Genomic DNA, 27,579 nt, shown 5'->3' with positions numbered 1-27,579 from the left:
AGTGAAAAGATAAGCTTACTGGGAAGGCTGTAATACCCTGTTGGGCTACCGCTTGCCTGGATACAAAATGAGAAATTATTGGGCATGCAAATTCTGTAGCAAATTTGCCACTAGCATAGCAGCTGGGCCTGTAGATCCAGCACCTTTGTAGGTTGCAATCTAGCAGAGACATTCCCTGGAAACCCTTGCTATGTGTTTTAATCCTGGTAAAAATGCCAGTGTGAAGACTTGCCATGAGGTAACACATATGGGTGCAGGATGCCCTGCACATATCTCTAAGTTTTTAGTGTCCCCCATATCACTAGTAGTGGTGACCAACTGTTATATGTGATGGCCCCCCAGATCATCACACCTGCAGTTTTGGCAGTGTGCTGCTTTATGCAAAGTCCTTTAGCTTAGTGCTTCTCAAACTGTGAGGCACCTCCTGGTTGCTGGAGAGGCAGTCCACACAAAGTGAATAAGCTGCACAGTCCTTTCCCTGGCAGCAAGAATCTCATGTTTAGCAACATTACTTACTGACTATAACTACAGTATATTAGTTATTTTAATAACTTATACAGAAATTAGGAACTAAATGAAGGGTAGACTGAGCAACAATTTTTATTTTTATATAGATTTCCACTACAGATAATGAGGTCCCGGCATTCCTTTGGTCAGTCTTGTGAGGCCTAGGCATCACTTCGCTCTGTTGGAGAGACTCTGGCTCTAGTGTCACAAATGAAGCCTGTGCTGGCCACAACAGGTGTAGGATGTTTTGCGCTGAATAGACAGTGGCTGACCTTTCTGAAAACATATGTATTTTTTCCCCCCTCCTGGCTTTGGTTGGTGTATGTGTGAAAGTTCTTCTCATGGAAATATTCGCAGAAAAAGATCTCTTAAAAGTTGCACTGTTGAAATTTACAGCGTTTTCCAAATTACACTCCACCAAAGAGTCCATAATGGACTGCAGAATCATCGAAAACTAGGTTTTAACTATAATAAACTAACAAAATGTTATAATTAACAAGTGAACTTCAGAACACAAGAGCATTTCTAGAAGAGGTTTATTCATCTGTACTTACATCAAATTTATAATTATTTGTCGTAAAATATGCAGCAACATTACAAATTACTATCGTTCGATCATGAGTGGCCGTTGCTTTATTATCCAAGATTATACCCAAAATGTGATAGAAAGCCCCTCAATGCAAAATAAAACAAAAGATGAAAAAACACCACAAAAAACACACACAACAAAAACAGATTTATAACAGAGTATAGATGTTACATTTATACTCTACATAGAAAAGGGCACACAATACATATTTACATTTCTACATTATGCCAGTAAGAGCTGCCATTTTACACCCAGGAAAATATATTTGAAATATAAATGTACAAGTAGAAAACCTGTAGTAGGAAAAAAAGCATGGCTCATTATGCTATTAAAAAAAAAAACAAACAAAACAAAGCCAAGGTTAATGTGTATCTCCCTGTTATCTCATCAATAATATCTTATCAATAAAAGAACAGTTTAAGAGTACGTTCACACTTACCGGATCCGCAGCTTATTTTCTGCTGCGGATCCGCAGCAGATTTCATTTAAATAACTGAACACAGCATCAAATCTGCACCACCGAATCTGCTGCAGATCTGCTGCGTATCCTGTAGGTGTGAACGCACCCTTAAGGCATTTACACTTATTTCCATTTACTATAAATGGGAAACATATGATCTACATGTCCAAATCCACTTAGATAACAGGATAAGGCCTTGTGTATACATCAGTAATTCACAGTCTGCAATCGCGAAACCACGAGTACAGACTGTATAGAACACATAATGGGCGAAAGCGCATAACCTTGAATGTAGTCTGTGCATTTGGCCTGGGCTCTAAGCCGCCTGAAATCATGGCTCATGTATTAGTCTCACACAAGGATATGTGGGTGAGGCCTACTTCTATGGGAAATCCAGAGCAAGAACTTTTTTCCTTTTTTGTTATATTGCAGTGTTTTTAAAAAAAAAAAAAATATTAACTAGTAAAGGTCTCAAATACTGATCAAAACCGTACTTTAAGTTGATTTCCGCATATCTAATCTACGAACCATCCTTTGTTTTTGAAAGAATATAGTAGAATCAAGTTTGACATTTGTAAAATCAGTTATAGTTAAATTATACTGTTATATTGTTAAACATCTAAAAATCTGAACTGGACAAGTCAATGCTATAGGAGGCAGAAGGTTGCTAAATAAGTGGTTCACCTTAAGGGTGCCTTCACACAGGACGGCTTCGCAGCGAGATCCGCAGCGGATCCCTGCCCTGTAAAGTCTATGGGCAGACATACTCACAGCGGGATAGGTATCCCACTGTCATTATATCAGGAGACGGCTCCGTTAACCCCCGGCTGGCCGGAGCATGTACATCAACATGCTCCGCAATCCGGCTTGCTTTGGCGGTTTTTGGCTGCATGTCCTGCTCAGCCAGTGTGCTGCCCCAATGCAGCACACTGATAGGCTGAGTGGAACCTGTACCCGGGAACCCCCGAAGCAAACCAGATCACGGAGCAGGTATTGTATATTCTCCGGCTGGCCAGGGGTTAACAGGGCGGTCTCCCGACATACTGGCAGCGGGATTGTCCATCCTTCTGCGAGTATGTCTGCCCATAGACTTTACAGGGTAGGGATCTGCAGCGGATCCACTGCAGATCTGTCCTGTGTGAAGGCACCCTAAAAGTATCTACTTTCAAGAAATGTCTGCACCGTTGTCTTTGAGTGAAATAACTGCTCGCAACCGATTGATTTCCTGAAAAAAACAAAGACAAAACATGAAAATTGTGTATTCTATTGCAATTCTCACCAATTGTATTGAGCAACCTAGGATTCAAACATACTGTAAATTTTTATTTTAGTCTCTACATATCAAGTGAAGTGCAAACAGTAATATACAGCCAGGACCCTGCTGGCAAGTGCCACGAATGGAGGCGAGCCTGCTCCCGGCCGTTTAACCCTTTATATCATGCAGTCAATCTAAACCGCACCATTTAAAGGAAATGACAGAGGATTCGACAAAGGGAGAGAGGGAGCTCTCTCATCTGTTGTGCCATGATTGTGAGTACTGATTGCTGGCATGGCAGTCGGGATTGTGCCACAAAAAGAAAAGAAAAAAAAATTCTGATAGAAAATTTTTAATCTATCATTAAAAAAATGTTTTGTCATTAAATTATTTGATAGGTCAGGGTCTGGTAGTTCAGACCGCAACCGATGAGAAGAACAAGCTGGGAGAAGTCCACACGCTGCATGTTCACTTCCAGCTCAGTGTCCTTTTCTGGCCTGGTTGGTTGCATACTTACATTATGCGTCTGCCCCGGTCACATAACAAAGCCAGAAGAGAACGTGCCGTGCCTGGACTTTTCCTGATTGGTGGCAGTTAGTCAGTCGAACCCTGACTAATCAAAACATTTCACATGTCTCTCTAATTTTCCTTTATACTATTTATATTCAGTTTACATTTTCATCACTAGGCTTAAAACAAAGCTGAGACTCCCTGTTCTGTACAGATAATTTCCCAGCAGTGTACACATAATAGTTGTATCTCACAAGTCAGTGTCTCCCTCCTCTAAAGACCAGTCAGCATGCCTAGAAGTCTTTTGCATTCATCTGACTGGGACAGCATATTAAAATTCTGATAAAAACGCTCAGGCTAGATAGCAGCCCTCATGATATTAAAAAAAAAAATCTTCCAGTGTGTCTGTCTAATCAGTAAAAAAAATAAATAAATAAAACATAAATGATTCATTGCCTTTAACCCTTTGAGGACCAGGCCCAAAATGACCCAGTGGACCGCGCAAATTTTGATCTTAGTGTTTTCGTTTTTCCCTCCTCCCCTTCTAAGAGCTCTAGCACTCTCAGTTTTCTATCTACAGGCCATGTAAGTGCTTGTTTTTTACAGGAATAGTTGTACTTTGTAATGGCGTCTTTCATTTTACCATAACATGTATGATGGAATTCCAAATATATTATTTATGAAGATATAAATAGGTGAAATCGTAAAAAAGAATGCAATATGGTAACGTTTGGGGGGTTCCTGTGTCTACGTAATGCACTATATGGTAAAAGTGACATGATACTATTATTCTATAGGTCAGTCCGAACACAACCATATGCAGGTTACACAAATTCTCTAATGTTATATATGTAATTTTTTATGAAATCCTTTTTTTTGGCAATTAAATATTAATAAAATGGGCCTATTGTGACGCTTATAACGGTTTTATTTTTTCACCTACGGGGCTGTGTGGGGTGTCATTTTTTCCGCCATGATTTCTAGTTTTTATTACTACCATATTTGTGAAGATCGGACGTTTTGATCACTTTTTATTGATTTTTTTAAATATATAATGTAACATAAAATCGGTAATCCGCGCACTTTTTTCCCTCTTTTCGTGTACGCCGTTCACCGATCACAATGACGCTTGTTATATTTTAATAGATTGGACAATTACACACGCTACGGTATATTATATGTTTATCTATTTATTTATTTTTATATGTTTTATTTATATAATGGGAAAGGGGGGTGATTTAAACTTTTATTGGGGGAAGGGTTTTGGGGTAGTGTAATAGTGTTTTGAATTTTTTTTTTTTTACACATTTGAAGTCCCTTTGGGGGACTTTTACATACACTAGTTTGATTTCTACACTGATTGCTATGCCATAGGCATAGCATTGATCAGTGTTATCGGCGATCTGCTCATTGAGCCTGCCTGTGCAGGCTTAGTGCAGCAGATCGCCGATCGAACCACACGGAGGCAGGTGAGAGACCTCCGGCAGTCCGTTTTACCGATCGGGACCCCCGCAGTGTGACCGATCGGTAAGTGACAGGGGACTCCCCCTGTCACTTACACTTAAACGCCGCGGTCATGCCGCAATTGTGGCGTTTAAGGGGTTAATGACACGCGGCAGCGCGATCGCTGCAGCGTGTCATTACCGGTGAGGTCCCGGCTGCTCACTGCAGCCGGCCCCCACCTCCTATGAAGCGCGCTCCGCTCCGGAGCGCGCTTCATAGCGGGAGAAACACCCAGAACGTACAGTTACGTCATGGGTTGTCTGGGGACAGACTTCCATGACGTAACCCTATGTCCAGGGTCGTCTAGGGGTTAAAAATAAAAATTAGCTGTCACTTTGAGGTTAAAAATAGACTTCAGGCACTGAAGCTATGTGCCTACTAGATTTGCTTTATACATACTTTTAAAATCTACAGTTAAATGTGTCATTTCTGGAAGGCCTATTACAATTTCAATGCAATTGTCAAAGCATTACTGTCATCTGCAGTAACTTCCAATGTCTCCTAAGACATTGCAAAAGTCTCACTTCTAAGATCCACTGCGAACCTGAGATATAGCCAGGAGAGAGTGCTCAAATGAGTCGAATTTTAAGCAATAACCAGGAAGAGATGTGCGCTGCCCTACACTCATCCCTCAGCTGTATCTTGGGATTGCAGCAGGTCTCAGGATTGAGACTGATGCAGTCAATAACTTTTGATATTTTTGAAGAGAGAATAAAGAAAATAAAAACCAATTTTTTTTTTAGTTCTCTGGTTTGCACTGGCAGGATCCTAAAAGTATATATAGTTCATGCATTTGAATGCAGCCAATGTGAGCATGCATTCTAAATCTTTGTCAAGCTTTGTTGGCCTGTGTGTGCTTTATTATTTCATACCTCGTGAAGTTTGTTGTTTTCCTTCTTAAGCTTTACTAGATATAGGATTTTCTGTTGTGGATTCTGGTGTCCAAGAAGCTTCCCATTTTCTTCCACAAGACATGAAATCTGCTTCCTCAACATTTCTGACTCCTGTTTAAAAGTTGTTTTAAAATGAAAAGCTGAATTGCATAAAATATGCAGGGAGACAAAAATAAAAAGATAGATAGTGGCAGCCAGGCGTGTAGGAGCCCTGGTGTAAAATATCAGTTTAGGGGCATCATCTCCTCCTGGACACCATACCATCAGCTGCAATTGCTGGAAATTTGCCCTCTTAACCTTTGGAGTTCCCTCTCAGATGAGCAGTACACAACTGCAAATAAGTATAAATATACAGCACTCTAATAGTTAGATTTAAAGCCGCCAGATATACAGGACCACAGTGTGTCCAGGCAAAACGCATTAAGCATCCAGGACTAGCACATTAAGAAATATTGCCTATATTCCTGGTGGTTTAGGGGAGTAAAGGAGTTAATGTCTGTATGTCAAGGGATGTGCTAGGGGCATTCCCTACTTAGGGCTCAGCCACACTAGTGTTTTTCTTTGTTTCTAACGGATCCGTCTATATTAATTAAACGGATGAGCATAAACTGATGAGCAGACTGATGCAAACTGATTGCAAAATGTTCATCTTTTTTTAATGGTCCGTTTGTGTTTTGGCTTTAAAAAACTGACTTTTGTACATCAGTTTGCATCCGTTTGCATCAGTCAGCATCCGTGTTTCTATCAGTTTATTTTTCTTCTTTGGTTTCTTGCTGCTTCTGCACATGCTCAGTGCAAAAACGGATGAAAAAAACGGATGTGAACGGAAATACCTTCCGTTTTAGATCCGTCCTCATTGACTACAATGTAAAAAAAAAAAAAAATGAAGTGCACTTTCCATTCGTGATCCGTTTTTTTAAGCGGAAAGAAAAATACTGCAAACACTATTTTTTCTTCTGTTCAAAAAAACGGATCTTGAACGGATTGCATGCAAACGGGGCACAATTAGTGCAAACGGAGCACACTAAAATAGCATGGGAATCTATGGGGATTTTAACGGATCCGACAGTTTCCGTTTTGCTTACTCTAAAACGGAAAAGGTAGACGGAATGGTGCCGGATGGTCAAACGCTAATGTGAATGTAGCCTTAGTGGCATCTGTTATATATATATATATGCTCTCATCATGTTACAAAAACCAAGGAGCTACAGAAATATTTAGCAGTTTATATGACAAACAGGCACTGGAAAAGTGATGTGAAGAAAAACTTACTGTGCAAGGGCCTGCAGTGAGGTAATCTTTGTGGGCTATATATCTGGCTCAATGCAAGACAGAAATCGACAGAATTCTACTGTATATGTACCATGACTTGGATAAACCATTCCTGACAGTTACCTGCAGCTTCTTTTCAGTTTCTTCATTTTTTGCTTCTAATAGTGAACGAATTTCTTCTTTCTCCTGGAAGGCTTTTAACTCTAAAGCTCTTGTCCGTTCTAGTTCTCTGTTCAACTCGGTGATTGACTGCTCTTTATTTTTGATCATAGTTCTCAGTTCTTCTAACCTATGGAAATATACACTGAATAAAAAGCTCACAAATCCCAGAATAGGTATACTTGTTGTCATTAGGTTTGATAACACATCTAAACACTTTTTTTTTTTTTTTTGTAAATCAGGGATTATACATTTTAATAGCAGATAATACATATTTCATTAATTTTCACACTGTAGAATGAGTTAACCTGCCTTGGAATATTTAAAAATCTACATTTTTGGAAAAAAAAAAAAAAAAGTGGAAAAAAAATGGATCTACATGATTTTACTTGCTAGTTTACTTGCCCAATCTACAGTATTATCTGCTACATGTGAGTTATCCTATACCCATTGTACCAACACAGGCAACTTTGCTCACATTTCAGTGTGAACCTCTGTAAGGATTCTGGCAAGCCCATTCTCCCACACACCTCCCCAAAAAGAAGAAACCTCTAACTTACTCTTTCTGCACCTTCAGGAGTTGCTCAGTTGTCCTTCCCTATTCAAAATAAAGGATTAGATTAAAAGACCAAAAAACAAATAATAACCAATAGAACTGTCCCCTTTTTATGACAAATACAAGTATTTAGTGAAACAAAATTACAATGCAGACCATGTTGCATTGAGCAATAAGCTGGGAAGTAAAGCGCATACCCCCACTTTTCCCAGCTATATATAGCAGTCAGTAGTGGTCACACCACCAAGACCCTGACCAAGAAAAATTATTGACCTGTTCTTGTGACATGTCTAAACTTTTTTTTTAAGTGACAGTAATGCTTTAATGGAAAGAATAAAAATGGCCAAAGGTTAGAGACTCTGACAGTAGGTTTATTGTCCTATGTAAGGGTAGCATAAACTGGTAACCGAAGCTGAACAGAATGATGCATCACTTACATTGCTTTGTGCAGCTGATTCGGAGATATCCTGCTGAACAACATGGAGGTAAGTAGTCCTCTCCATTATGAACATAAGACCAGCAGTCCTCAATATTCATGAGAAGCAGAAAACTCTGCCCATCAGCTGCTGATTGGCAGTTATCTATCCATGCTGTGTATAGGCATTCACCGGTCAATCAGTAGCTGGAGGGTGAGGGGATGGGTGAGACAAGAATACTATTCTCCTGCATATTAGGAGAACAGCTGAACAGAATGAAGTAAGTAATACACCGATCTGTTCAGCATTTCTATCACTAGTTTATACTGCTCTCATGGTGGCATAAACGTAGTGACCGATTCCCTTTAATGATCCACTATTTTCTGTGATCCTAGTAAGATTTTACCATATGTTACCCATAAAATGAAAGGGTTCAATTTACAACAAGGAAAGCTTCCAATCATCTGCTAGAGACTTATTTTGATGCATTTTTCATTAAGTGTATTTGCTATAAAATGTGCCATCTTTCCTTTGAATACAGTGGGTTAAAGTCTTCAGACCCTTCCACTTTTTTCACATGATTCTGCGCTCAGTACCCCATAATGACAAAGCTAAAACAATGTTAGAAATCTCTGCTAACGTTTTGTGAAGGGAAATGTAAAATATTGTACTGACATAAGTTTTTAGACCCTCTAGTTGAAGCACCTTTGGCAGTGATTACAGTCCTCTAGCTCTTGAGTATTATATCACCAGGTTTGAGATATCTCTGTACTTTCTTCCATTCAAACTTCGCTCAGCCCTGACCAGTCTCCCTGTACCAGCTGCTGAAAAGCACATCCCTACAGCACGATGCTACCACCATTCTTCACTGTAGAGATGGTATTTAGCAGGCTCAAAATTGAGGCCAACAAGGCTAATCTTGATTTAATCAGACAGTAGAATCTTGAGTCCCAAAGTGTTTTGGGTGCTTTTTTTCCCCTCAAACTCCAGGCAGGCTTTTAGGTGTCTTTTACTGAGGAGATGCTTCTTTCTAGCCACTCTGCTAGTGAAGAGCTGCAGTGATGGTTGACCTTCTAGAAGTTTCTCCCATCTGCACACAGGACCATCGGAGCTCAACCAGAGTGACCACTGGGTTCTTGGTCACCTCTCTTACTAAGGGCCTTGTTCCCTGAATAATTTAGTGGAGTGGCAGTTCTGTTTGTTCCACACTTCTATAATTTAAATTCCAGTGCAGCAGAAACATTTTTGTACCCCTCTCATTATCCCCTCTAAACAATCTCTCTGAGATCTACAGGCAGTTAATTCCTCCTCATGGCTTGGGTTTGGCTCTTAAACATTTTCCACAGGTGAAGGTGGTGCTCTGCTGTGAGGCACGACGGGTCACTTGCTAGATGGTACTGTGTGACACCACTACTGTGGTGGTTGGTCGAAATATAGCTCAGCCAGATGTTGTACTGTTGTGACACCAGTGCCACGTGGGCACACAGGTATGGAGGCACACCTGCTTTTAATTTAGAGTAGCAAGCTATACTCTTTGCCCTGTGGTCGGTGATCTGCCGGGCTGTGAGAGGGTCCCTTGGGTGCTTATCACAGTGGTCCGGAGTGGAGTTGTGACCCAACCAGATTGATACCGCTACACACAGAAAGGTGAGATGACCCAGGGAAGGTGCAATTACTGTATAAGTGTTTAAGTAATAATCACTGAGTCCTGTTACCATAAACTCTTCTTTACTTTAGAAATACTTGGTACAGTAATATACAGTAGACTTGTTACTGGACAATATACTTTGGACTTGACTGACAAGACTTGTGCTGAGAGCTTGAGAGGTAGAATAGCCCTGCTGGCTTGGTTGCATGCTGAGAAGTAGAGTGAGTACAAAGAAGTAGAGAGGAGGATGTCACAAGAGTCCTAACCCAAGTAGTAATGTGCTCTGCCGGAACTTTAGAAGTAGAATAAGTAGAATGCGCAAGCCTGGAGAGACAGAAATGGCTGCACATCACACCTATGGTTGATACGAAAGCTTGTTCGACTACATTAAAAACCAACATCAGAAGTTAGTATATAATTTGATCAAACCATAATGCCTCATGTACCCCGTGCAGGTCTCTGATACTAAGTCCCTAACCAAACAACACTGTGCCTGTCAGCGAACGCTAACCCCGCAAAGCGTGCGCAAGCAGGGAAGGGGGGCCACGGAAAGGCCCTGCAACCCCAATGTCACAGGACCAAACCCCAAGGGCCCCTCCAAACCACGCTGGTGTTGCCGGCAGAGAAAGCAGCCATCAAGCAACACAAGTGTGAAAAGGCTGCTACTTCTCACCATTGCTCCTGCAGGTAGAATGGGAGAAAAGAGGAGGTACTTACCATATGAACACAGGTGTTTCCTGCTAATTTGGATCACATGGGTCTTACAAAGGAGGAGTGCTAGCTACAAAGAAAAGGGACAGAATACATAAAATGCACAAGCCTGGAGAGACAGAAATGGCTGCACATCACACCCATGGTTGATACGAGAGCCCTTGGGGTTTGATCCTGTAACATTGGGGTTGCAGGACAATTCCGTGGCCTCCCTTTCCTGCTTGTGCATGCTTTGCATTATTGGCTGTCACTGACTGGCACAGTGCTGTTTGGTTAGGGACTCATGTTTATCAGAGATCTGCATGTGGTACATGAAGCAATATGGTTTGATCAAATTATATACTAGCTTCTGATGTTGGTTTTTAATGTAGCTGAACAAGCTTTCATATCAACCATGAGTGCGATGTGCAGCCATTTCGGTCTCTTCAGGCTTGAGAATAAGTAGAATACTTGTGCCCGTGTTTTGACTTCTTGTCTTTGCACCACCTATTGTGTTGGGTGACAAGCCCCAGACCTTGTTACCGGGGTTGAGCAGAGTGGCCAAGGTTTGCTGGTTACACCCTGTACTCTAACGGGGGACCTGGCATAAGCCAGGGCCCAACTTGACTACTGTAGGGACCTTTCTGTCTTTCACCTCTCTGAGCAGAAACCAGACTAAGGGTGGGTTCACATTGAGGAATTCTCCCGAATAAACTCTGCGGAATTCCGCCGGCTGTACGCGCGCCTTTCCGCTGGCTCCGTAGACACCATTCTATGATTCCGTGACATGTCTATTCTTTCGGCGAAATGCGGAATCAGCCGGCCCATAGAATGGTGTCTATGGAGCCGGCGGAAAGGCGCGCGTCCGTAAGCGCGTCCAGCCAGCGGAATTCAGCTGAGTTTATCCGTGAGAATTTCTCAATGTGAACCCACCCTAAGACTAAGTGTGTGACTACACTTCCTCTCCATGTGACAACCTCCTACAGGGTATGTAATACCTGCTGTGAGTGGCGGAGAAGAGAGTGCAAAGAAGGAGAATAGAGATAGGTGGAGAAGAGAAAAGAGCTCTCACTGGTGCACAAATCACAAACAATAACCCCTTGAGTACTACAGCTGTGCAATACATGGGTACAAAATATTCATACTAGCAACATCTAGTGGCAAAACTTAGGTACTACTTCATTACCACTTTTACTTAGAGTACAGGCTTTTTCGAACGGGTTTATAAACTACTAACACCTGTGGTGGGACACAACATGAGCCCCGATTAAGGTGTAGAAACATCAGAGATGTTGACAGCTGCATCTGTATACTTCTTGAGCCTATTCCCTGGTATCTAGTGGGGGGGTTGCCCCCCCCCCCCCGACGTTGTTGCGGAGGAGCGATCCTCGTGTCCGGCAAGAAAGCCGAAAGCAATATAGTGCCGATCTCCTTGTTCTATGCAGTATAACTATACTGCATAGATCTCAATGAGGGGGGCTTCTAGTATAAGTGTAAAAGAAAAAAAAAAAAAAAAAAAAGTGTTATTAATAAAAAGCTCCCTCCCCTAATAAAAGTTTGAAACACCCCCCTTTCCCCATGTTATAAATAAATAAAAATAAGTAAAACATGTTTGCTATCGCTGCGTGCGTAATCGCCCAAAATATTAATCACATTACTCATCTTGCACTGTTAACGGCATAAGCGCATAAAAAATTCCAAAGTGCAAAGTTACCATTTTTGACCGCATCCAATCCAGAAAAATTGAAATAAAAAGCTATCAAAAAGTCGCATATGCGCAATCAAGGTACCAATAGAAAGTACACATCATGGTGCAAAAAATAAATAAAAAGCCCCATAGACCAAAGGATAAAAGCGCTATAAGCCTGGGAACAGAGTGATTTTAAGGAACATATATTTGTTAATGGTTTGAATTTTTTAAAAGCCATCAGATAAAATAAAAGTTATACATGTTACATATGGTTGTAATCGTAACGACTTGAAGAACATATGTAACAAGTCAGTTTTACCCCAGGGCGAACTGCGTAAAAACAAAACCCCTCCAAATAAAGTGTTTGTTTTTTTTAATTTCACCACACATTTAATTTTTTTATGCTTTTGCAGTGTACTTTATGAAAAAAATTCAGCCTGTCATTGCAAAGTACAATTAGTGCAATTGGCGCAAAAAATAAGGGCTCATGTGGGTTTCTAGGTGAAAAAAATGCAACTGCTATGGCCTTTTAAGCACAAGAAAAAAAACGCAAAAATTTTAATTGGCCCGGTCCTCTAAGGGTTAATGAATCAAAATGTAAAAGTTTGATAGGGTTTGAAAGACTTTCTGAATGTTGCACCATAAATGTTATTATACCTTGAAGTCTCCAAATAACTAGGTTCCGCTTTTCTTGTTGCCAATGGAATATGTACATACACAACACGGCCCACATTTATCAAACTCAGTAAAACAGACACATCTGCCCACATCAAATCAATCACAGCTCAGTTTTTAGTTCTGGTAAAATAATGGCAGAGCTGTGATTGGTTGCTATGGGAATTTTACAGTTTCTCTTTCTCACAGTTGGATTAATCTGGACCTACTTCTATACAATCAGTGCCGCCACTGTCAGATTATTTCAACTTTCTAACAGTGGGAATGATAATGGCTGGTTTTCGATGTGAAAGGTGTCCTCAACTTATAGACAGCAAACTGATAACTAGAAAATGAAAATTCATATACTGTATAACTTTTTCATTTGTAAGATATTAAGCTTTATTACAAACCGTAAAAACTACTTTAAAAGGGGTTATCCGGGATTAGAAAAACATGACTACTTTCTTCCAGAAAAGGCACCTCTCCTGTCCTCGGTTTTGGATGCAGGTTTTGCAGCTCTGTTCTATTGAAGTGAATGGAGCTATTGTCATACCACTCACCCTGAGGACAGGGGTGGTGTAGTTTTTGCAGAGAAGTATCTGTGGTTTTTCTAATCCTGGATAATCCCTTTAAATAAAGGAAATGGCAAAATATATAAAAATATGTGATTTTATGCAGATTAAATCTGTGAGCTTTTTTCACAGAAGAGTACAAATTGTATTAATAAAAAAATCCATACATAACAGACAGTACTAACATGCTAAATACCTTTTCCATCCGTTCAGAAACTGCCTTTTCCATCTCTTTCTTTAGATCTAGCATATCAGATTTTATGTTCTCATTACTAGGGAAGGCAAAGGAGAGAAAAAAAAAAGTTAGGACTCCTCAAAGTGACCAAAGATGGCCTTCAAAAATGGTGCACCACTAAGCTCTTCCAACAGCAGCAAGGACACCATAAATTGTGGCCTTGTGGACACAGCCAATTTTCATTTCATAAATTACTACTTGTGGAGTAAAAAAAAAAAGAAGTAAAAATAACCGCAATTTCACAGAATTTATTTTATTTTTTTTTATTTTTTTGGGGGGGGGGGGGGGGGGGGGGCACAGTGATACTCATGATTACATAGCTTTTCAATTTATTTTATTTATTTTTTAAATGTTAAAGTGTCATAGAGACACATCAAAAGTTTTGATTGCTCCTCTCATTAAGCCTGCAGCCTTTCAGCGCTGCTCCGCTCCCTGCCACTTCTCCCAGAATGACGGGAAAAGCTTAATCTAATCCTGGGAAACTTCTCCCAGTTTCCCAGGATTGGATCCATCCTTTCCCGACACCTGGGGTGAAGTGGCAGGGAGCGGAGCAGCACTGAAAGGCTGCAGGCTTAATGAGCGGAGCACTAATCAAACAAAGCACTTCGTTAAGTGCTTCACTCATCTCTAAATGTGATTTTAAAGAACAACACAGTGATCCTGGCATTTCCCCCCGCTTTTGGTTATTTTGTTGTATGTTAATAGTTTGGACACTGTTATTTGGGGAGGGGCTTTGTAATACTAAGTGTTAAAAAAAAAAGTACCTATACTGGTCATTGCTTTGCTATTACACAGCATAGTTCAGTGAGTTCAAGGCTCTTCTACTAGGCAGACTAGGAGCAGATTGCCGATCAGACAGCACAGAGGTAAGTAGAAGGCCTCCAAGACCCTGGAATTCGAATGGCACCCCCACAGTCACCCTGTGGGGTTGCCAGTCAGACAGGCATCACTCCTGTCACTGACACACTTATGACCATTTTGGGGTTAATGGTGGACATCAATGTTATCGCTGGTGTCCTTATTGACTGACTACCGTATTCACAATCTATGATGCGAGCTCAGCCCCCAAGCTCGATTCATAAAAGCATACGTACATGTGCAGCCATGCCGTACAATAGGTTAAATGTATTGTATTTCTGGGCTCTTTTTTTATATGAAAAACACTACATTTTTTTTCTGGTCAAATACATTGCAGCTAGATGTTACATTACAGTTTACAGTAAAATATTAAAACACAAACACGGTGACGTTTTACAGGTGGTTTGGTGTGTTGACTAGGTCTCAGGTTTCAGTTTTTTCCGCCCAGCCACAACACTCAAGGTCAGCAGTGCAAGGAGAAGAAGCAGAGCGTGTTTTGAGACATCACCAGTAAGTTGTGATCTGAAGGGACCAGGTAGTGTTAAAACATCAGCGGTGGGGGATCATGACAGGTAATTACATTTTTTATTCAGCCTGACCAAAGGAAAACTAACAGCACGGATATGCATATATCTGTGTTGCCAATTCCCAGTAGCCTATGATACAAGCATCACATAATTAGCTTCAGAACTGCTCTGTGATCCAGTGTGTTAAAAAAAATTATATTTGGGGCTGACAGTATCACAGAGGCTGGCGTGTGACACTGTCTACACCTGCCCTTCTCTTCAGCCACTGCTGTGTCTCCAGGCCACCCCACCTTCCCGAGAATCATTTTGCAGGATGCGGCCGGAAGGCAGAGTGGTGGTCAGAGAGTGTGGCGGGTGCACACAGGGTCACACACCCACCTCTATGACACTATCAGCCCCAAATAAAGATAATATTTATCAACGCAGAGCACCACTGAAGGGCACTATATGATGCTTCTGTGATAGGCTACTGGTAGCATGAATATATGCATACCTGTGCTGTCCGTTTCCCTTTAGGTAGTAAAAATATATATTGTTGGACAATCCTTTTAACATTGTAGCCACAAAGATGTCATAGTAAAAACGTATTTACCTAATAGCATCTCCTTTTTTACCATTCTCCAGCTGAAGCTTTAAGTCATTGCATTGTCCCTGCAGGTTCTGGATTTCAAGATGCAGATTTTCGGTTTCACACAACTGGGTCTGTAACACAAATTCTTATCATATACAATACAGAAAGTAGCACAGGCGTTAACTAGTAAGTGTGAGAGTAAATCTTGCCTTAAGTCTGATAATTTCTTCATTTTTGGTCATTCGTTCCTCATTTAGCTCAGATACAAGTTGTTCCAATAATGCCATTTTCTTTGAAAGATGAATCAGTTCAGATTCATATGGGGTTCCCACTGGTGTTTTTGGAGTCTACAAAAATAAATAAATGGACAAATGTGTAGAGTTAAAAAAAAAAAAGTAGGCCCTTAAAATACATTTAAAAGAAAGGTTAAGTATCAAAATCAAAGGTCATTGATGCACATATGTCCACAGATGGTCACAATGATCCATATTAGCCAAGAGCCATAATGCTTTTATTTTTTCACTTACAGGGCTGGTTGGAAACTTTTTTGCCCAATTCTTGCCAAATTTTTTATTATATTTTTTCTGATAGGTAATAAACAAAAATTAATCAATCTTGTTTTTTCCCCTCTTTTCATTTATGATATTTTATTATTTTAATAGTTCAGACACCACTTACACACAATACCAAACATGTTTATTTTCTCTCTCTTTTATTTTATTTTTTTACACATTTTATTTGTATAATGGGAAGGAGATAATTTAAACTTCTTGGGGTGGGGTTTATATATTTTTTTTTCCAGTTTATGTCATATGTATAAGTGTGTGTGTGTATATATATATATATATATATATATATATATATATATATATATATATATATATATATATATATATATATATATATATAATATATGCACATACACATAAATCTCAAAGTATATGCAATCATTAGATTGCTTATACTGATCAATGCTATGCCACTGCATACCATTGATCAGTATTATTGGCGATCTTCTGTCTGAGGCTGTCTATGAGAAGATTGCTGATCTGACAGGATGGAGGTGAGTATTAAACCTCCACATCCAACACATGTTAAGAAACACTGGCAGTACTAGTTAGGGTGGACACTTGCTTGTAGGCACTTTTCTATCAAACAGCTGTTGAATGTAATAGAAGGAGGGGCGGTCACACTGTGGGGGTCCCGATCACTGTTTATACATGTTCCTACTGCACAGGGCATCTGCAGTAGAAACGTATATAGACATGGTTGACTTGAAGAGCTTATCCATAAATTTCAAGTGTGTTCCACTGCACTTTGCACAAGCCTTTTGTTGTGTTTAACATTAGTTAAAAACTTTAGTGGCAAACCTTTTTTTTGCAGTTTTTCTAATTTTGTCACACAAAGATATTGGCAAAAATGTCAGAAATACTGCCATAGCTACAGCATGCTGCATTATAACCATATGCCATGGGCTCAAAAAGTAACCAAACACCAGAAAATGCAACTAAAACGCATTGTTTATAGAAAGTTTTGCCATTACCTCCAACCCAAGTGTTATCACCACTGTTATCAAACAACTCTCTGCTCTAAAAGCAGCAGTCTGGCTAATATATAAAATTAAATATTTGAAGGGGTATTCTCATCTCAAGGCTCGCCAAGTGAAATATTTTTTCCAATACAATAGTTTAGCAAACTCGCCTCCTCCTACTATTCTGTTCTTTCCCTCCCATTAACAGATTATTTTTAGGTTACCGACCATCACTCTGCTCTAAAAGCAGAAGTCATACGGTTATAGCGGTCGCCCAAATATTCATGAGACCTGCTAAAATAAAAGCCAAGCTTTTATTGGTTGCTAAGGGCAACAGACATTCCTACTTTAAGGGTATGTTCACACTGAGTAAATCAGGTAGAAGCCGCAGGGTGCCATAGCCTGTCTATGGGAGAGCTTGCACGCCTCTGCTGCTGCTCTCTGCTCAAAGAAGTGATATTTCGATTCGCCAAGTGGAGAGCGGGGGCAGCAGAGGCAAACAAGCTCTCCCATAGACAGGCTATGGCACACAGGCAGGCAGGATTCCGCGTTGGAACTTTCTGGAAATTCCGCCTGATTCACTCAGTGTGAACATAGCCTAATACTGCTTGATAAATCTCCTCCTATATCTTTATATGTCTACTCTATCTTTACACCAGATATATATCAATAAAAGAACAAAGGAAAAATATTAAACACTTTGTTTTAAGAATGCAATGGAATGGAAGAATGCAAAAAGGATATAAATGTGTCCTTTATATCATACTTTAAAATAACAGGAAAATGTAAAATTGATAACATTCATTTCTGTACGCTCTGAAACCTACCTGAAGCAGCATAGCAGGAGGGCTCTTGTTGTTGGGTGGCTTTATTTCAGCATCCTCACTCATTCCTATTTCATTCTTTAGTTGTAGCTTAAAATAGAAAAATATTAATAATCCAGTAAGAGAATGATTCCTTAGAACTTACTGCCATGAACAGCTGTCAAGATGTTTTCTCAAGACAATATTTATCCTGCATTTAGTTAGTCAGGGAATATAAAACTTCTGGCGACTACAATGTCAATCCATGTCAGATGGACAAAGGAACACCTACAGTAACCCTTTGGGCTGTATTAGGCACTGTATAGAGGTATAAGTCACTGTAAACGAGTGCTGATCTAGATGGTGCTTGTTTACAAAGCCCATTACACAGCTCGATAATTCACTACGGCGAGAGCGCGATTGTTCATTCGTTGGCCTATAGCTTTTATGACAGATTGTGGTGATAATCAGACCATGTAATAGGGTCTTCAGCTTCTTTACAGGGGTTAGCCCACTAATAACATTTATCACCTATAGTTATAAAGGAGTCCAATTTCTGGGACTCAACCAATCAAGAAAAAGATGGTTCCAGAATCCAGAGTGCCCCTTAAAAATATAGAAGCACATGACCTACATGACCTCTGCACTTTTTACTGCTAAGGAGCTGGTGGAGAAAGTGTTCAGCGATCATCATCAGTCCCACATACAGTGAATGGAGCAGTGGTTATGTAAGTGTACTACTGCTCCAATTATACTTGGCGAATGCTGTTCTCTTAAATATCTCAAATACAAGAGTCCCAAAATGATTATACAATTATCACCTGTGCTGTAGACAGACAATAAAAACAAGCTTTTTGTGTATGACTTGATGGGATACAGCAGTTCTTTTACTACTCGGGTCCAATATACAGACCAAGGAAATGGCTTAGCTATAAATCATGGAAGTCTACCCCAAACTTAATAATACTTCTTAACCTTCCTTTTATCCCCTGAATTTTCTCAAAGCTCAGTTTAACTGAAGTGAATGGACAGGTGCGGCCCTGTTATTTTAAGAAAGGTGCCATATTTTTGTAGTCCTGGATAACCCTTTTAAAAAAAGAGGTTCAAAATTAGCCAGTTAAGTTTTTAAACCATGCAAAAAAGAACATACATCCCTTCTTTTCAAGTGCAGTTCAGCACTGAAGCTCCCATTGAAGTCTACAAGAAGCCCCAGTTTCGCCTGAGGCTCCCTCTGAAACAGGGTGTCACATGGGTTACTCTTCTGCCCATGTAAACATACCTTTTTTTTATCCATATGCATATTGTAACGTATGTTTTCTATATTTTCTAGCCTGCAGTGTGAATTCCAATGCGGTTTTAATTTTATAGCTGTCTTAAAGGGGTTTTACTATTTGGTTAAAGTGATTTTTTCCACCCAGAAATGACTATTGTGCAGCACGGTGATTTTTTTTTTGTTTATGTAAATGTATTTTAAATTTGCCACTGGAATAGGCATCTGACCAGCCATACAGGGGAATGTGGGCTGGACAGGGGGCCAGGCAACATATTCATAAAGAATGCGGCCACAGCAGGGAACAGTGGTGGAGCGTGTGGGGGTTAGTGTTGAAGCAAAATAAAAAGAATGTTGGAATATTAGTTCACTGCTGTGAAACCTTACAGCCACAGTACACTACTTGGAGCAGACTAGTTACCTGGTTAGTTATTTCTGCAATTATTTGCTCCTTTTTAAGCAGTTCTTCTTTTTGTTCTTTAAGCAAAGCCTTCTGCTTTTTAAAGGCTTCGGTTAATTTGCCAAGCTGTTCCGTTGCATGAATTAAGTCATCGCATAGAAGTTCCCTCTGTTTAACAGGAAACCATAGATCAATACACATACAGTTCTAATAAAAAGCTCCTCAGTGTGCACGCAAATAGCATCACAAGAACCACAGAAAGATGCAACCCATTCCAAAGTAACTTACTTCAATGTTGTCAGCTGACTGCTTCCTTTCCAAACTCTCCTTAAGCTCCTCAATTTGTTTTTCTTGCATTTCTGAAACAGCTTTGCTTTCTTCTTTTGCGGATAATGCAGAACTGTATTTGCTCTAAAAACAAACAAACAAAAAACACACACACACTATTTCAAGAACAATCTTGAGGCAATCCTATAACTATCCTGTATATGAGCTGGACATATCCTGTACAACACAATATTTCCAGCAAGGTTAGAAAAACAGTGTGACACTGGTTACAAAAGGGTCACATACATTTAGGTCTTCCAGCTCTTGCGTAAGAACATCTATAGACTCTGTTTTGTGCAAGATGGTTGTTCTCAATCCTTGAATTTGGTTCATAAGGTCAGCCATTATTTCCTTGAATTAAAATAGAAAATATTTATTAATTATAATAATTATATAATTTCATATATGATATTAATTTACAGATTAATTTACAGACTTCTCTGCGCAGATTCCTCACCCACCTAAAAAAGTGACAGAAGAACCATGGACAATACAATCAAGTGTGCTGTGATTTCTAATTTACAGATTAGAAGTTCTGTTGGATTCCGTCACTCGTCCCCACTTGTATCTCTGTCTGTGCCATAGACTCCAATCTATACACAGGTGGATTCCGTTGGCTGCCGAAAGAATTAACATGTCAATTCTTTCGGCGGAATTCGCCCAACCATAGAATGGAGTCCATTGGATGGGCATAAATGCGAGTGGAGACAAACAACGGAATCCGTGGGAAATTCTCTCCGCCAATTCCACAGTGTCCAACCACCCAAAATTGACAGAAGAACTAGTGGCAGGTGTGGTCAAAATATTTTCATAGTGAAAGAATACTGCTGTCAAAATTTAGTATAGATAACATACCTTATCTGAAGAACATTTGTTTTCTAGTTCATGAATAGTCTCTCTGGAAGAGGTTAAACCAAGTTCTAGTGTCTGAAGTTCTGTGACCTGAAATTAGTTGCATACAGTATGTAAGCAGAAGTGGATCTCAATGTATTTGATAGAAGCCAAGTTTTTTAACAAGTGCATAAACCATTCAGTGTCGATAAAACAAGAGTCACACAATACCTGAAGTTCACACTTTGTGAAAAGCTCAGAACACTGCTTCTTTAAATTCACACTTTCCTCCAGAACCTTCACAAGCTCTCTAAAAGTACAATCATTTAACCATATTACTGTCAATCCAAACACCTTACTACAAAATTCAATGTTGTAGGGGATGGTTTTTTAATCATATTTTTGGTAATATGTCACATACTTTGATTTGTTCTCCTTATCCTCCTCAAGCTGACATTTCAGGTTTTGTCTGTGCTCCTTTTCAGTTTCCAAAAGCTCCAAAAGACTCTGTTAAATAAAAAGTGATGCAGTTTTTGCTTATAAAAAAGTAACATGGGTAGACTTTACAGAGATGTTAAACATGACAATGTGTATTAATAAGCATAAAAAATGCTTTTGGGAACCCTTTATTACAAGGCAATATTCTCTCAAAGCTTAGCCGAAGAGCCAACAAAGTAAGAAGGTGGTTTTATATGAAAGGACAGGGTCTTTGGCTTATATAAAGGACTTAGTGCTCCTGCAACAGGGAAACAGGCTCGGACTGTCCCACAGGAGTTCAGGAAAATCCCCCAGTGGGCCCCTGAGCAGGAGGTAAGCCTCCCTATTTAGCAGCTCCAGGGTGACATATAATCCCCAGCACTGTTGCACATGCCTGTAACCTGGTCAATCACTGCCTCTATATAGTAACCTGGGGTTTCATCTTATTATATAGAAGCAGGGAGCAACAGGCAGCATGTAGTGGGCAGAATCAGCGCAGCCCCTTCTTTCGCCTGGAACCCTCGCCTACCTCCCCCTCTCAGACTGCCTCCCTCTGCTCTATGTACAGCTGCTGGCAGTTGGGACACAAGAGAAGGGGAGGGAGAGGGGCTGCAGCCTGCACAGTGGGGCCTTGAAGCAGCAGATCTGATAGCATGTGAACTGTACCTAGTGCTTTCCTGTACCAGAGGTAAATCTGTGTGGACATAAAGATGTGAGTCTGTGTGTGTATTATCTATGCATATATGTAATTTGTTTATATCTGTATATGATGTGTGTATGTATGTGTCGTGCATGTGTATGTACGCATACAGGTAATGTACATTTCTTTATACCTGTGTATGATGTGTATATGTATTGTGCATATTTTTATGTAATATTTACATACACGTTATGTATACTCATTTGTAACCCCCTTCCCCATACGTAAACCTAGGATTTTCAATGAACTTTGTATATTTCCTTTATGTAGAATCTCCATGCTTCTCCAAAGTTTTTGCTCCACATACATAGGAATGAAGGATGGGGCAGGTCAAATTGTACGCCTTCATGTTGAGTGTTGCATACTGCAATTCAATTTATGATATACAGAAAAAAATCTTACGCCAAGTTCAGCTTTCAGTGTTTCATTCTCACGTTTGCAGTCAGAAAGTTCCTGTTTCAGCTGGGCAATCTCAAATCTCATCACTTCCTCTAGGTTGTCGTAGGCATCTTGAAGGGATCGCTTCTCCTCCAACAAGGTTTCATGTTCCAACCTAAAGTTTTTGAAAACATAACCCTTACTAATACCAACCTCACGTAAATAAACAGATTGATTTTAAAATCTTTGAATTTTTGGTCACTTTTGCAAGTAAGAATTAAACTTGAGAATGTCTGCATTCCATTTCTGAAATATTTTCTACTGAAATGAATGTGTTAACTATGTAATGTGCTTGGTCTTCTAGAGAGCCAATTCTTGTGTAATAGATGAGTGTCTTAAATGAGGAACTCTGCTTCCATAAAGTGAAACTCTCAGCTTGGTTGGTACATATGAACCTGCTGATATGTACTTGTTGCAGCTGAGGTGTTCATTCCAGTGCCAGCCTTCTTCACAGTTCCTAGACCCCTCAGTGCACCGTCCTGCCATCTTCGAGGATAGAGACGTGCCTACTTATGTATATATGAATATGCATAAGTAGGTGTGGAGGTGCAGGATGTTAAACTGAGGATAATAAGACTGGCATCAGAATGAGCACCTCAGCCACAACAGGTAAATATCTCAACAGGTTCATATGTACCAACCTGCTAATAATTTACCTTCAAAGGAATTCAAAAAGCCTCTATAGCACCGTATTCTGAGAATGTATTAAGCTGCAAATACACAGACTCTGGTGTGAGGAACAACTACAGGATTAAAAGGCTACACCATTAAAGTTATGTATGGATAATGTGTCTGTGCCAAACTTGGAGCAGAACAACATGGTGCAAGCCAACACACAATGGGTAAACAGTTTATGGAACTATTGCTTTCTGGAAAATGTGCACATTAAGTATTTGCTAAACCTATTTTTACAAGTCTTTTGCTGAGAGAACACTTTTAGGACCTTATTTACTCAGGAAATTTAACTATTTTTTATAACATATCTGCTTTACTATTTTTCTGTTCTTTTTTTGAAAACAAAAACTGTGTTGCTGCCTGCTGTTCTGATTATTAAAATGTCAGCATGTAGGAAAGTCTACAATTACACAGGAATACCTATAACATGTGAAAAACAATCAATAATATTAACAAATGAATGAACCAAACTACAGAGAAAATTGGTATTTGCAGTTTCGGTAAATAGATTCTGGATGGTAACATCATTCTTTTTTTTACTACAGTAATCAGTAAAACGTGAAAACAGCAATACCTGGTCATAAAGCTATACTGCAAACATGCTGGAGTTAACATTTGCAGACTAAATAGCCATGGTTAATCAGAGGTGTAGTTTCACTTTAGTGCCATAGTGATATACACTCTGATCAATGATAAAGTTTGTAGTAAAGAATTCAAATAAAAATGATGAAAAGAACTCTATTTTGTACTTTATATGCCACCTCCAGTCTCTAGACAGTACCTGACATTATCCAGTTGCAGCTGAACATTAATGTGTCGGTCAGACAATTGGCTCATTTCTTTCTCTTGCTTTTCTTTAAATAAATTGTATTCCATCTTCACTCCCCGAAGCTCGCGGTCTGCAGACTGAAGAACCACTCGCAGGTCATGAACCTCGCTCTTTAACACTTAAAAATATTAGAAGTCCGTAAATTAAGTGCATAGTACAAAATGAGTATTCAGCAGTCTCTTACTTTCCCTTGTGTTACCACCATTTCATAGATTGTAAGCTTGTGTGTAGGGTCCCCACTTCTCTTGTCACCCCCCTATTTTCCTCTTAGACTGTAAGGTCTTGAGTGCAGAGCCCTCACTCCACCTATTTCTTCATATATTGTAAATTACTGCGTTTAGGGTTTTAAAGGGGTATTCCCCCCAAAATTATTTTTGCATTAATACGCTGCCCACCCGTAGCTTTTCATCTTTCCAATATACAGTTATTATGGATTCTGCACAGTTTTGCTGTTATCCAGCTGCATTCACCCCCACGGATTGCAGAGAATCATCAGACCTCAGTCCAACCCGACACGCTCCCTGCTCCTGGCCCCCACCCTCCGTGTCGGCGTCACGTGTCTTCAGTCCCAGCACAGTGAAGTGACTGAGAACACTGATGCGGTGGCTGCTGTTAGAGAGGGAGACAGTGATCAGCGCAGCTGTGACTGCATCCCTCTCTAACAGCAGCCACCCGGTCACCCCCAGCCCAGAGCTCACCCCGTGTCCAGAGCCTCCTGGCAGCACTCACCCGCAGCACACAGCCACCCGCCCCACAACCAACTGCCCCCCCCATCACCGTGGCATCCCTCACTCACCCGCAGCATAGCCTCCGCACTCGCCCGCAGCAAGCTCCGCCCCCCGCAATCGGCCGCGGCAAGCTCCGTCCCCCGCAATCGGCCGTGGCAAGCTCCGCCCCCCGCAATCGCCGGGTCACCGCCAACTCAGCTCTGCTACACCGCCAACTCAGCCCTGCTACACCGTCACCGCCAACTCAGCTCTGCTACACCGTCACCGCCAACTCAGCTCTGCTACACCGTCACCGCCAACTCAGCTCTGCTACACCGTCACCGCCAACTCAGCTCTGCTACACCGTCACCGCCAACTCAGCTCTGCTACACCGTCACCGCCAACTCAGCTCTGCTACACCGTCACCGCCAACTCAGCTCTGCTACACCGTCACCGCCAACTCAGCTCTGCTACACCGTCACCGCCAACTCAGCTCTGCTACACCGTCACCGCCAACTCAGCTCTGCTACACCGTCACCGCCAACTCAGCTCTGCTACACCGTCACCGCCAACTCAGCTCTGCTACACCGTCACCGCCAACTCAGCTCTGCTACACAGTCACCGCCAACTCAGCTCTGCTACACCGTCACCGCCAACTCAGCTCTGCTACACCGTCACCGCCAACTCAGCTCTGCTACACAGTCACCGCCAACTCAGCTCTGCTACACCGTCACCGCCAACTCAGCTCTGCTACACCGCCATCTCAGCACCGCTACACTGTCAGCCCCAACTCAGCTCTGCTACACAGTCATCCCCAACTCAGCTCTGCTTCTCCGCCATCTCAGCACCGCTACACCGTCATCCCGAACTCAGCTCTGCTACAACGTCACTTCCATCTCAGCTCTGCTACACTGTCATCATCTCCTTCATTGTCTCAGCTCTGCTACATTGCCATCATCAGGCAGAAACATTGCATGATGGGAAATGTAGTTTCCTATCTTGGATAAAGAACGGCTTTTAGAAAAACTTGTAACTCAGGAACGGCAGCAGCTAGAAAGATGGGAGACGGCTCAAAATACCCAGAGGGACTTGGTGAGTAAGACCGGCTAGGTAGGGAGCATTTCATTTTTTTAGCTCTTGGGGGGAATACCCCTTTAAGTTTGTTACTCTGTATACACACAAAATGTTGGGCTATATCACACTCCCCCTCACAGGCCTAAATCCACACACAACAGGTAATAGTCACAAGTTATACCTCACTGGGCCATCAGTTCATATATAGAAATTAGTCACAAAATGATTATTGTGAGTAATTTCTATACACAAACAGTTTGGTGAGGTATGAATTATGCATAATTATCACTATGAGTTACTTTGAATAAACCCTTTGAAGTAGACTCATAGGAAAATGAATGGAGACCACAGATGTAGCTATAGTAGTAGGAGGCAGATAGGCTAAGAACACATCTATACAATTTACCATCCTCACTGCTCCTAAAGTCTTGCCGTTGTTTTTCGAAGACATTAATCTGTTCAAGAAGCTCCTGCTGCTTTGTGTTCCAGGTAGCCCTTTCTGAAGTGAAGAGCTATGGAGGGAGGAAAAAAAGTGAAAAGACAAACCACCAGGGTAATATCACAAAGAGACAAAAAATTTTAACCCGACATCAGAACGAATCACATTATACCAGGGCCCCTGCATTTTCCTATTAGAGGCAAGCTTAACGTGACACTGTGGTAAAACTTTCCATAGAGCAAATACATATACACTCTAATGAACACCACTAGACCACAGGCCAAACTGACACTGATCCAGTGACAGTATTCTTTGTAGTAAACTAGATTGGTCTGTCTACAGGGTACAATAACAGTTTTATGCCATTTTGAATGTACACATAGTAAGAACGTTTAGTATATGACATATTACATATCTGCAATTACAAACTAATCAAAGTCAAAGAATCTAGGGTCTTGTAGATATAGTTTGCCTTCACCCTACCTCTTGAATCTGTACTGAATGATGCTCTATCTTATCTAGCTGTTGCTGGAGCTTAATGTTTTTACTCTCTTCTTCATCCAGTTTGGCTTGTAAAGTTGTAACTTGCTCCTGAAAAAGCAAAGAAATCATCAAATCTATTAAAGTGTCACCATAATATATTTCTCCAATAAAACTAGCATATTAATAGTACTATTACCAGTTACAGTTCTGTCTCTCAAAACCGCTTTATTTAATGCAAGAGAGACACCACAGGGCAAATCTATTGGCTTTGTCATCCTGATACTGCTGGTACACAGCTAGGTTTACTCAATGCGGTACAATTACTCTAGCACTGGATAAAGCTATTTAGAGAACAGCAGGAATAACATGCGCACACATTGTGTATGTCACATCATGGCAACTGCACTTTAGAAATTGAAAGGAGGTACATTAGTTTAACTTTTTTTTCCACCCAGAAGGGGCCAAAGTAGACTAATAAAAACAAAGCAAAAATGCTTTAAATGGGGTATATTATGTGGCAAACTAACACTTCAAGACATTATTTGAATCTGCTCATTATTCTGTATACCTGCACCATTCTTAGCTCTTCAGCTATAGCTTCATAGGCTTGCTCACTCATTTCTGGAGGGATGGGTTCATCAATGATATTGTCCAGATCATCCCTTGACTTAGGTGTTTCCATTAAGTCAGACTGCAAGCAATCTGGGCTGAGACGTGGCACAAGTCGTGATCTCAAGTTGTAAGCTCTTGTGGGAGTTGTCATGTTCTAATTGCGGATGATAAAAAAAAAATATTTAAGACTATAAAAGTAAAAATGAAGCATTGTATAACCAGGAAAGTGAATGCCTTGGCATGTAGTAGGCACCATCTATACAACAACTTTTTACTTTTGACATAACAGATATCTAAAGCCCCCTGATGATGTGCTGATCATAGTTTCTAGCAACTGAGACCCACCCAAAAACAGCTGTTGTCACCAGGGAAAGTGAGTGGTGAAGGAGCTAGGGGTAAAGCATTGCATGGTGCC

At 40.6% G+C, this 27,579-nt stretch overlaps 1 protein-coding gene across 2 annotated transcripts in view; it reads right to left on the bottom strand.

Annotated features, from left to right (window-relative positions):
* Positions 1–2,671: 2,671 nt before the first annotated feature.
* KIF15 (kinesin family member 15) overlaps positions 2,672–27,579 on the bottom strand; it is a 72,584-nt gene continuing 47,676 nt past the window's right edge. For both annotated transcript variants that reach the window (XM_069958360.1, XM_069958361.1), the window contains exons 17-35: positions 27,121–27,318; positions 26,553–26,660; positions 26,037–26,142; positions 23,802–23,967; positions 22,310–22,460; positions 21,152–21,237; positions 20,962–21,040; positions 20,755–20,841; positions 20,146–20,250; positions 19,861–19,983; positions 19,594–19,740; positions 17,927–18,013; positions 15,778–15,915; positions 15,590–15,699; positions 13,574–13,649; positions 7,709–7,746; positions 7,113–7,278; positions 5,697–5,828; positions 2,672–2,781 (exon numbers count right to left, since the gene is read on the bottom strand). In XM_069958360.1, coding sequence (XP_069814461.1) covers positions 2,722–2,781; positions 5,697–5,828; positions 7,113–7,278; positions 7,709–7,746; positions 13,574–13,649; positions 15,590–15,699; positions 15,778–15,915; positions 17,927–18,013; positions 19,594–19,740; positions 19,861–19,983; positions 20,146–20,250; positions 20,755–20,841; positions 20,962–21,040; positions 21,152–21,237; positions 22,310–22,460; positions 23,802–23,967; positions 26,037–26,142; positions 26,553–26,660; positions 27,121–27,318 — 2,163 coding nt within the window. In that variant the 3' untranslated portion in view covers positions 2,672–2,721. The remainder of the gene's footprint in view (positions 2,782–5,696; positions 5,829–7,112; positions 7,279–7,708; positions 7,747–13,573; positions 13,650–15,589; positions 15,700–15,777; positions 15,916–17,926; positions 18,014–19,593; positions 19,741–19,860; positions 19,984–20,145; positions 20,251–20,754; positions 20,842–20,961; positions 21,041–21,151; positions 21,238–22,309; positions 22,461–23,801; positions 23,968–26,036; positions 26,143–26,552; positions 26,661–27,120; positions 27,319–27,579) is intronic.

This window comes from Dendropsophus ebraccatus, chromosome 2 (assembly GCF_027789765.1).
Source record: "Dendropsophus ebraccatus isolate aDenEbr1 chromosome 2, aDenEbr1.pat, whole genome shotgun sequence".
Classification (NCBI taxonomy): domain Eukaryota; kingdom Metazoa; phylum Chordata; class Amphibia; order Anura; family Hylidae; genus Dendropsophus; species Dendropsophus ebraccatus.
Note: the sequence above shows the minus strand (reverse complement) of the source record. Positions and strands in the feature narration are given on the sequence as shown.